Genomic DNA, 12,564 nt, shown 5'->3' with positions numbered 1-12,564 from the left:
ACTCTGTTAAACAAAAGATACATTGTGATACCTAATCATATATAAGATGCATAGTGATACCTCTGTGTTACATTTTCGATCGACCACACAAACGACATCAATGTGATACCCAAGCACATATATAATGCATTGTGATATCATTGTAGTATCACCGGAGGACGGTGGCCGGAGACAGAAGAGAGGAGGGAGGAAAGTTTTAAAATACCAATTATATCTTTGCATTAATATTTTAATTCAAAATTGCCAAAATTATAAATTTCCTAATTTATCTATTGATTTGTGGTTAATATTGGTTCTCACAGTTACCACAAACTAATTAGTTCTCATTTGATTAGGCCCCTATATATATATATACATATATGCATAGAGTAAGGTTCAGAGATAAACTTCTCAAACAATAAAAAAACTGAGGAACATCCTAATAACCATTCATCTGTACGGTATGTATATGTGCATACAGGTAATTGAAGATGTTTCCTGCTTTTCATGGACTTGTTCATATTGGAAAAATTATCTACAAGTTACTTGTGTGCATATGTGCATACCGTACATATGTATAGGTACTAGGGTATTCCTTATCTTTTTCATTTTTTAAGGGGTTTTCTCTTGAACCTCACTCTATTAATGTGTAGAGTTATTATTATTATTATGTATGGACATAGATAATTATGTGCTTGTCTTTTTGTGTGTTTTAATTTGGTAACTTTAGTTTGTGAATGTATGAACAAAATCTGGCAGGGGTGGATTTGATGCTGATTCTAAAATTCACTGTGTCAAGGCAACATGCATCTTACACAAGGTACATGTTGGAACCCCTCCTCCCCAAGTAAGAAGCTAAGCTATACCTGCATCTAAAGACTTCATATCCATCTCAGTTTTTTCTTTTCAATTTTCTTTTTCTTTTCTTTTGATTTGATTTAGACTATGGCATATCTTTTTGCAGCCCACTAAACTATTTTCCCTCTTAGACATGACTGTTTGGTTCTCATATCTTGCCCTTCTTTTTTTTTGACCATCTTTGACTCTCTCCAACTCCATGTGTTTTTTGGCTTAATTAATTGTCTAATAGATTATTTTTTTAATTTGTAGAATTAATCACCTTCTAATAGGTTTTAGAAAAAACGGAAATTAATAGAAATAGTCATTTTCAAGCTTTAGATTAATCTTTTAGCCATTTCTCTCTCCAACTTTTAAAAATATTACTGCCTCCACAAGTGGGCACCTCCTCATTTTGCGGAGGGGTCAAAATGTAAAAAAGAAAAGTTTCTGAAACAGGTTCACAAGTGGAGGAACCAAATATGTAGATTAGATAAAGGTCCGTAAGTGGCACTTCCGCCACTTGCGGATATGTTAGGACTAATTTACAGATTTAGACCCTGCACTTGTGGTGAAATTTTTGAAATATTGGGAGGGAAATGATTAAGAGATGAATTTAGAGCGTGGAAATGGCTCTTCTGCCACTTGTGAATGCGTTGGGACTAATTTACAGATTTGGTCCTTGCGTTTGTGGACCTGATTCAGAAACTTTTCTTTTACACTTTGACCCCTCCGTAGATTGAGAAGTTGCTACTTGCGGAGGTAGTGACATTTTTGAAATATTGAGAAATAAATGGCTAATGGATGAATCTAAAGTCTGGAAATGGCTACTTTAATTAAGTTCTCTTTTCTAAATCTATGGTCTTTTAACAACTTTTTTTAACTCTATGGTTTTCTTATATGTTTGAGAAAGAATGCTTCTTCTGGCAGTTTTTTTTAATAAATCTATGGTCTTCTTAAAAATGCTTCTTTTTGGTTAAATAATTGTCTATTTTTTTTAAATAAAATCAATGACCTTCTAATAAGTTTTTTATTTATTTTAAATTTATGGTCGTTTGATGGTTTTTTTTTTTCTTTCAAATCTATGGTCTTCTTATAGTTTCTCAAGAGAAGAATGCTTCTTCTTATAAGTTCTTGAATAACCCATGTTTTCTCTAGGCAGTGTGGTCATCTATTTCTTCTCTCTCTCTCTCTCTCTCTCTCTCTCTCTCTCACACACACACACACACATATATATATATATATACACACATACTGAAGTACAATTTCTTAATATTTTTATATAGGACTATTTTGGACATTGAGTTTAAATAAGCATTTATTTTAGTGGCAGTTTATAATACATAATTGGAATTCTCAAAAATAGGTCTTGATGTTTATGTATATGAGAAAGAAGTTTATAGGTAAGGATGCATTTAGCAATATATAAAAATACATTTTAAATTCATCCCTAACGAATGACCCTTTTTAATATATCCTCTTTTTTAGAAAGCCTAGCCAACTATACCTAAACAGGTGAAACCTGTAAAGTCTGTCCTAGATGTAAGAGTTTGATTATATATGGGGTTTTGATGTCAATAATTGCCAGCAAAACAAATAAGCATAAAAGGACTCATGTCCCCCTACAGCTGCTTTAGTTTGAGAGGTAATAAAGTGTCATATTTTATCATGGAAAATTCACATAAATAGCTAAAACTGATAGGTGGTTTTACTTTTTAGTCATTTTTTGACCCAAGTTCACTTTGTAGTCAAGTCTTACGCAATACGCTTATGCATATGTATAAAGATTGCTTTTCGGTTAAAGACAAATCCTCGGCTAAAAAGCGAACTTGGGTTAAAAAATGACTAAAAAGTGAAAATCCTATTTGTTGAATGGCTATTTCTGTCAAATTCCATGATAGGGTTAAATGCATGAAATAGCAACCTACTTTCATAAAATTTCTTATTATAGCATTCTACTTTTATTTTTCTTTATTATAGCAATGTACTTTCAAATTATTTTTTATTAAGACATTGTACTTTAAAAAATCTACCCATAATAGCAATAGGTAACCTGTTACCTTTTAAACCGGTTAATCTTTTGACTTTTTTGCTTGTGTGGCTTTAATGAGGTGATGTGGATGCCACATCATTTTGATGACTTAATTAAAATTAAAATAAAAACTTATTTCAAATTATTATTAGTGATTTTTCATTTTTCATTGTTATGATCTAAAAAAACATTTATTTTTTTTTACTTTTTCTTATTAAGTTGCATTCAAATTAAATATTCTTAGAATAAAATATTTATTAAATAAATATGAAACATTATTTTCGAGATATATTTTGTTTGTAAAAAAGATAACTTTTCCTATTTTATGTTGTTCAAATAAATACATATCTTTTAAAGTTCTTTTTAAAATATTAACGAAATAAATTGTTATCTATATTTTTTTAATATTGTTATATTAATAAATATTCAAAAAAGTCTAATTAATTTAATATATTTATACGTCAAGTAAAAAGTTTTTTAAACAAATATAATATATTATTTAAAAGATAATATTTTTTGGTAAAAAAATGAACAATTCTTATTTTCATTTTTTCAAAAAACACATATTTTTTTAAAATGTTAGCGAGATAAGTTGTGTTCTACTAGTTTTATTGATATTGATATATTAATGATTAATTTAGAATTTTTTTTAATTCATCTAATACATTTATTAAATAACATATAAAATATCTAAATATTAAAATTAAAAATATAGTGTTTAATAAGAACTAGTAGATGCTATAAGAAAATAATTTTGAAAGTACAATGATAKGGCAAGAAAGTCACATCACTATAGTACATGTGGACAACCTACGTGGACAATGAGGTGACATGAAAACCTAGTATAATGAGTAAATTTAAAACAAAATGTTACCCAATGCTATAATGGGTAAATTTTTCAAAGTATATTGTCCTAATAAAAAATAGTTTGAAAGTACATTGCTGTAATAAGAAAAATTAAAAGTACAACGTTATAATAAAGAAATTTATGAAAGTAGATTGTTATTTTGTGCCTTTTGCTCTTCCATGATATCATCTATGTTCATAAACTAAAACAAATAAACCCAATATCTCTTACAAAACTAGGGTCTAAATAGAATAAAACGAACCCAATATATTTCATACAAATTTAGAATCTAAATTGGATAATAGTGTATGCAAAACTTTGCTCAACCTCAAAGGCACCTTTAGGTTCACATATTTGGGCAAAAAGTTGATTACCGATAACCATAAACGATCCTACACGGAACCTGCCTTCAAGGAGACATTGCTTTTGCTAATTCGAATTGAAGGTCATATAAAGTTAGCCTTCCTCTCTAGGCAGCATATCTGTAGTTAACACATTCACAATAATTAGCAGTTCCAGCTCCATAACGAGGATATTTCGTCACTAGCATTAATATCTCCAATAGAGATGGCCAAATCGGCCCGGCCCGGCCTGGGATCGCCGGAGGACCGGGACCAGGACCGGGACCGACAAAGGACCGGCCCGGGACCGGTAAGGATCGGTTATGGGACCGAAAACCGGGACCGGTTGAGGTTTTTGGTAGTTTCGTGGGACCGGGACCGACTATGGACCGGCCCGGCCCGGCCCGAAAATTCAAATAATTTTATAAATAAATGTATTTTTAAATAATTTTATAATGTATTTTYATAAGAAAACGTAATTTTAATTATATTAAAACGCATTTTTAAAGTGTATTTGAGTGACCCAATTGTAAATTTTATAATGTATTAAAAATATATATCATTAAAAAAATAAAAAAAAATCTTATTTTTTTAATGCAAGGACCGGTTGGGACCGGGACCGGGACCGGGACCGGGACCGGCGGCTCATAACCGGTTATGAAGTACCTATACCGGTCCTATCATTTTCGACCGGGACCGGGGCCGAGACCGGGACTGGTTATGCCGGGACCGGTTATGACCGGTTATGAAAAAGGTGAGGACCGATTGGGACCGGCCCGGGACCGGTTTTTGGCCATCTCTCCAATATCATCAATATTGATGTCATCATAACCTTTAGACTTATTATCCATGACCTACAATACCAACGTGAGGGGGCATTCTTTTGACCCACTCAGCGACTGAGGTTAGGCGGGGGGAGGGGGTCGAACCTAAGTTCAATTTTGTATTAAGCAAAGTCGTCCTATTTTTTGGTCAAATGAGCTACACACCAAACGCGTTGGGTTCATTTGTTACATAAATATCAAGTATGCATGTTACTTGGTAGAGATCACTGGTGATATAGAAAGGGCAAGGTTTGATTCGGGGAGATGGCGACGGGTTTGCAAAGACATAGGCACCCGATACTTTTTTCTTTTCTTTTTTTTTCTTTCTTTTCTACCGATCGATCGATCGGTCTTCCTTTGCATGCTGTATACATATATGTAAAGCAGTCAGGATAAAGGCATAACTTAAGTGACAAGAGTTGTTTCATACTCTGAACTCGATAACAGTAGCCATTTATGGATTTATTTTATTTAAAAAATGATTAAAATTGAAAGAAATATTATATATATTTTAATTATAAAAATTCAAAAAAAGAAAAAGAAAACGAGGGATTGGGCACGTGCTAGATTCTAGGTCTAGGGAAGTAGGTCAGATATCTTTTCAACTAGAAGGTGGGTGCGTGTGGCTCACAGTCGCTGCATCTTTATTCATTTATTTCATTAAATCCATTCTATTTTTGTATAATTATTATTGTTTTCTTACGTCTAATTATTACTTCCTTTTTTATGGTTCCATTTTTCTTGTTATGGTTGACTTAAAACCTGTGTAGTTTATTTGTACGAAAAGGAAAACACACAAAAAGATGTCACTCCTAACAAAAGTGAACGAGAAATATTAATTAAAGCTATGAATTTGTTTCGGTTAGAGATCTACACGAAAATCCGAGTCTGATTGGGTTGAAATTTTGGGTTTAAGCCCGAGTTTGAATTGAAAAAGCATAAAGTAGCCTGCGTCTATTTTAGCGACTGAAAACGGAATTGGAAGGCTTGGGTTCAGGTTTTGAACCTTTTGCATCTCTAGTTTTGATTACTTACGAATTGAAGTATAAACCATCAATCACAAGGGTGGTGTCTGATTGGTTTGAAATTAGACTCCAAAGGTTAAACGTGTTTGGAAAGTCTCAAGTTCAAGTTCATGCTCAAGGAGGAATAAACATCTTCTTGTGACAACGGAGGTTCAAAAAGGATTTATGAGACGCATAATATACGAACCAACGAGATCAATGTTACCTCAAAGATTGCTGTAGAAGACTAGAGAGGGGCCTCAACAAATCTTCGTACCCTGCATTAGCCATTATTATAGGATTACAAGCGAACTAACGTTTTTCTCGTTTACGGGTCTTGATGTATATTCCTTGTACGTTTTCTTATCATTTGTCCAATGTCCTATGTTGTTTTGACCCGTTTCGATACTATAATTTAGGACATTTTCAAATGGATTTTAAAATGGGAAAACAATCTAAACAAAAAATCATATTTATCTCCAACAATTTTTATATTTTAGAGAATTCAACATACATTACATTATTAAAATATTTAATAAAATTAATATCTCAAGGAACTTTCACATAAACTTCATATAAAATGATCATACATATCTTTCTCTTTGAACAACTACCTGCTTTGCGGGTAGTCTGAAGTCACCGTATTTGAATCTGCATGGTCACAAAGGGATTTTTATTTCTCCTTGGATTTGAACACGGAATCTCCAGACACTTTTGACCTTTGGAGCCCAAGTTCAAACCAATCAGACATCATTCTTGTGGTTTAAATTTGATGATTTTTATCATATCTTTTTCATTTACTTCATTTGAAAAGAAGTTTTGGATGATCTATTAAATTAAGAAAAGATTAAAAGCATTAGAAATGTCAATTTTCTTTATTTTAAATAATCTATTTAACATTCTTTTACTAGTTTTTGAATTGAAGCATGCAAATTACACATAAAATCACTTTCTTTTACACTTACAAGATACTTCACAAATATTCAAAAATATGATATATATGAAAATCACATTTTATACATCATTTCGATGTCAATGATCCTTTCCCTAATAGATACACTTAATCAATATAGTTATACCTTACATCAAGAATCAAATCTGATTTGAAAAAAAAAGACATTAATTATGAACTCTTTTAACTATCGACTTGATTCAAATGTTATTCTTTCACTTAGGGGAGTGTTTACGGGTAAAATTTAACACTATCATTTACTTACCGGGTAAGATTTTAGTCCAACAAAACGGTATAGTATGCAACAATTTATCCGGTAAGCGCTTACTGTGGTAAAAGTCCTCGTCCTCATTTACCGTGTAAGACTCCTGTTTCTTGTCTTACTCTTAAGTCTTACCAGGTAAGATTCTTGGTCCTTACCATATTCATTCGGTAAGGTAATGTGACTTAGTGTTCACTTGCCCGAATAAGCGTTTGGTAAATGACCATTTGTCAAACGTTTATAATTTTATTATAGACTATTGTAATATGATAACTTTGTACATGATCATAGTATTGATATATATGATCACATTTGATGCTTATACATAAAATCACTTTCAGTCATTTATACAATGTAGTGTTCTTGTGTACAAATATGACATTCTTTTTGTATGTATCTTATACATGAATATATGTAATTATACATAGAAATAACTTTTGACCCTATATATAATGACATATGATTGTGTATTATATATATATATATATATATATATATATATATATATATATATATATATCNTATATATATATCACATGTGATTATACATAGAACGAATTCTGATGTTATATAGAATCACATTGTATACATCATCACAAGTGATATTGCATGTGTCTATATATGTGATCCTATGTATACATGATCACAAGCATAAAACCACATTTGGTCATATACAAATTCATGATATTAGTTTGTAATCATATACGTAATGTGTTGTGCGTATTATATATGCAATCAAAGATTATTTTTAAAATTAAAAAACAATTACGCTCTTTTTTTTTAAAACTGAACAAATTAACCAAAAAAAAGTCGCTTTAATTTGACACTCGTACATATTATCTGTTTTTTAACTGAGGATAAAATCATAACCTTATTAGTCCAAAAAAATATTTTGATCATATCACTTGAATGTAATAAATTACTGATTGATATATATATATATAACTTTTATGAAATCACATGTTCATCAAATTAAATGGACGGTTAATTAAATTGAATTGTACAAATGTAAAAAATTGCATACTAACTCACCTCTCTCTATCTATCTATCAATCTATCTATCTCTCTCTCTCTCTCTCTCTATATATATATATATATATATATAAAGTTTGTTTCAAATACAACCTGTTGCATTTGTACAACCAATGCAACCCAATAAATTGAGATATTTATGGAAATGATGAGAGTTCATTTATTATGATTTGAATATTTATGAAAGATGAATATGGTTCATTAATTATGATCAATACTTTATATTAGAAAACAATCAAAACTTCTATGAAATCACATATTAATCAAATGAAATGGACGATTAAGATTGGGTTGTATTTATTGCACAAATGTTATGGGTTGTATAATAACCAACATCTATATATATATATATATATATATATATATATATATATATATATATATATATATATATATATCTTCTTCTTATCTCGTATTAATATGACTCTATTTTACAAAAGACAAAGAATACCAAAACAAGTCCCGATCATCGATTCCTCCACATCCTAATTCCCTAATAGGCCTACCTTTTAGACTCGATAGGGTGTTGAAATAACTTGCTTAATGAATATATATTTAGAATCATTTTCTTACAAAATAAACCATTTCCAATACTCCAAAAACTAAATAACCCATTTACAAAATCAAATTTCAAGTCGACAAAATATTGTGAAAGTAAAAAAAATGTCAAATCTTCACAGTGTTTTGCTGTGAAGTTTCAAGTGTAAAAATCGTGTTTCACGAAAACAGTCTTGTCTCACATGATTCCAAGTCTGTTTATATATTAAAACTTGTTCGTTAAGATAAACAATTTATTTGGTATGAAAAAATAAGAGGTTTTAAAAGTTAAAATAAGCAAGACGATATTAAATTGAATTATCAAATAATTTATATTGATATAATAGTCAAAATATTTTATTTTGTTAACTGTATTTAAAATATTTTTAATTTATTTAAAAAATATGTGAATAAGTAACAATTAATTATATATTTGGTCCTTGTTCTTTGTCCAAAGACTGATTTATTCATTTTAACGGTTTCTAACTGAAGGTGTTAATTTCAGGGATTTTAACAACTGAAAAGTTTAAGGACTGTTAATATACATAATTTGTTTTAGGGACCAAATCGTAAATTTAAAAAAACCAGAGGGACCATCAATGTAACTCACTGAGATGGACAGTAAAAGGTGAGATGCGTTAATTTGGAGGAATATTTAGTCACGAAATTTGTACAAAAATGGGTCCCTTACAACTTGCTTGAAAGCCGCAGGATGTCGTTTCCTTTGATGCCTTCCCTATAAATACACAATTCCCTCCCCATGCATCATTATAATTCTATTTGAGTGTCATCGGTAGGCAAATTACATCGACACTGGAATATTGATGGCCTTCATTTCTAAGGTTCATAACTTTTCCGGCGACTTTCAAACTCCGGGAACCGCCCTACCAATGTGGTATGATGTCGAAACTACTTCACCTGGTTTCTTCGATAACTACGGGATAACGATAATCCCACCGGAAAATGACATCACTACACCATTATCTCGATCGTCGTCATGGAAGACAACGACTTCATTCCCGGAGAGATTTGGGGTTTCCGAGATGGTGGTTCCGACGTCACCGACGGGGTTTGGCGGCAATATTCCGGCCGGGACCGATCATCAGAAGGTTGAACAAGATGAGTATTTTTGTAGCAGTGGTAGCTATGGCAGCAATTCATGGTCATCATCTTCTAGTTATCCCACTGCAACCACCAATTGGGTATGTAGATTTCTTTAGGTTTTTATTTCATCTTTTTGCTAATTTGGATCTTGCATGGCTTCAATTACATGCAAAATAATTAAGGGTTTCTTTGGTTTGGAACTAGCTTAATAAGCTTGGATATAGAGAAAGTGGCTTATTCAGGCCTCTTTGTTAGCGGCTTAATAAGCTTCTAAGGAGGAGCTTTATGCAGAAAGCCTAAGTTTTTTCCAAACCTGTCACTCCAGTTAAAAAAACATGTTCCTTTCAACTAAGAAAAAACCCAATTGGTGTCTTGTATGAACAAGACAGGGTCAGGGTATTAAAAAACATGTTCTTTACATACAACTATGAATTGAAAAAACCCCCAAGTCTTGTATGATAAAGTTTTATATGTGGATTAATCTGTTTGTATAGATTTTGAAGGTTTTTGTTTGGGTTTTCCCAATAGATGAAATAAGCGTGTTTTTTTAATTAGGAGGGGTACAAGTTTTAAAAAAACTTGACTTTCTGCATAAAAAGTTTCTACCTAGATCACGTTATCGAGTAAGTCACTTGTAATATCATTAAGCCACTACTAAACAATCATGTATAACTAACTAAATAACTTGTGAGTATTCATTAAGCTAATAACAAAGAAGCACTAACTCTTAACTATATATATATATATATATATATAATTCTTATCGTTTTTAATTGGTGTCTTTATTAATTTGTGCAGGAAATCGAAAGCCAGAAAACGAGTAAAGAGATCGAAGAACCGACATTGAAGGTCGGGAGGTATTCAATGGAAGAAAGGAAGGATAAGATCATGAGGTATCTCAAGAAAAGAAACCAAAGGAACTTCAACAAGACAATTAAGGTTTGCCTTTGATCCATTTTCTTGAAAACCCTAGAACAAATACAGTGTCGTAAAAAACTAGTTTAGATACCCAGATAACATCTGATTGTAATTAGATACCTTTATATAGGACATGCACAATTGTTTGATCCTATAAACTTAAGTCCAGTTTCTTATATGACATTTGACATATTTGACGTCCTATAAACTGATTAAATCAAAATGAATTGTATATATGTATGTAGTATGAATGCCGGAAGACGTTAGCCGACAAGCGAATACGAGTGAGAGGGAGGTTTGCCAAGAACAACAACGATCATCATCAACCTTGTGATCAGGATCAAGTGCTTCCCATCATCACTACTGCTAATAATAATCCTTCTTCTGATGAAGATATTCAACAACTATACACCAACAATTTTCTGGTATATATATATATATATATTATTTATATAATTGGTTTATTTTTTAATTTTTTTTGAAGTATTTATATACGGTAAATAGCACAAACAAACATACACACCTTCCTCACCTTTTGTGAGGTTTGAACCCATGACCTCGTAGGAGGCGAAAGACTCATATACCGCTAGGCCAAAGACCGTTTGGTTAATTGGTTTACTTATAGTTATATATAATCAATCAAGAATACCATTTGCTATTGATTTCTCGATTGATTTAAGAAACTTAATTAGGGTTTTCACGAAACAGTCGTTCTACTCTTTGGGCAAGTTTTAGATCTGTATACATCTTACCCTCTTCGTATCCATATCCCAATAGGATATATTGGAGATGTTTGGTTTGGTAATCAAGGGTCTTTATGAAAATAGTCTTTCTTCTATTATTTACAGTAGAAGCAATATCTGCATATATATATATATATATATATGTATATGTTACTCCAAGGTTTTTTTTGCTTTGATGTAGTTGTTGATTAAAAATAATGGGTGAAAATGCATGCAGATGAAGCAAGATTATGATGAAGAGGATGAGTGGCTACAACAAGCAATGGCGAGTTTATTGTATTCACCATGTATCAATATTATCCCAGACTCATGAGATTAATTGATTAATTAATTTCAATCAATTAATTAATTATTATTAATCCGATATTATATCCTCCGACCTTCATGTATATTAATACACTACTTTCTACCAATCAATCAATCCCACAAATATTCATTCATATCTTTCCCTCTCTCTCTCTAGATCTCTCTCTCTCTCTCTCTATATATATATAGTGAGAGAGAGAGATGAGTGTGTTATTATACAATCTTTTACATTTGTACAACCAATACAACTCAATATCAACCGTCCATTTAATTTGATGAATATGTCATTTCATAGAAGTTTTGATTGTTTTCTAATATAAAGTATTGATTACAATTAATGAACTCTTTCATCTTCCATAAATATTCAAATCATAATAAATGAACTTTCATCATTTCCATAAACATAGCCGGTCCTAAGATTTTTGATGCCCTGTGCGAAATTAATAAAAAAAATGCCCCTAAGCCCAATTTTTTAAGCCAATCAAACAACGAAACCTGCGATTTTTTGAAGAGTTTAGAACCTATTCAAGCTAAGTATCTCATCTTCATGTTGATTTTTTATTAATTATAATAAAAAAATACAATGGGAGGGACATAAAAAACCAAAACCCTGAATACAAAATATAAGAGGATAAATCCTGGATTAAGATCATGCTTCCTTCTTTTCCAGTTTTCCTTTTTCCAAATTGAAATTAGCAAAATTGAAACTTTATTTCAATATATGGGACTTAAAAGACAAAGAAAACTATAATTAGTTTTTAACTAAAATAGTAAATTACATCCAAATTACTGTTATAGTAAGCAAAAAGTAAAACTAAAAGGTTACAGGTCTAACGACTAAAGGTT

At 31.1% G+C, this 12,564-nt stretch overlaps 1 protein-coding gene across 1 annotated transcript; it reads left to right on the top strand.

Annotated features, from left to right (window-relative positions):
* Window positions 1-9,471: 9,471 nt before the first annotated feature.
* LOC112508185 lies at window positions 9,472-11,823 on the top strand. The gene is made up of 4 exons (XM_025112970.1): window positions 9,472-9,849; window positions 10,550-10,690; window positions 10,915-11,094; window positions 11,630-11,823. The coding sequence occupies exons 1-4, from the start codon at window positions 9,472-9,474 to the stop codon at window positions 11,723-11,725; spliced, it is 795 nt and encodes a 264-aa protein (XP_024968738.1). The 3' UTR covers window positions 11,726-11,823.
* The last annotated feature ends 741 nt before the right edge of the window (window positions 11,824-12,564 follow it).

Source organism: Cynara cardunculus (genome assembly GCF_001531365.2).
Source record: "Cynara cardunculus var. scolymus isolate 2C chromosome LG 2, CcrdV1, whole genome shotgun sequence".
Classification (NCBI taxonomy): domain Eukaryota; kingdom Viridiplantae; phylum Streptophyta; class Magnoliopsida; order Asterales; family Asteraceae; genus Cynara; species Cynara cardunculus.
This window is presented reverse-complemented; position numbering and strand designations above follow the sequence as displayed.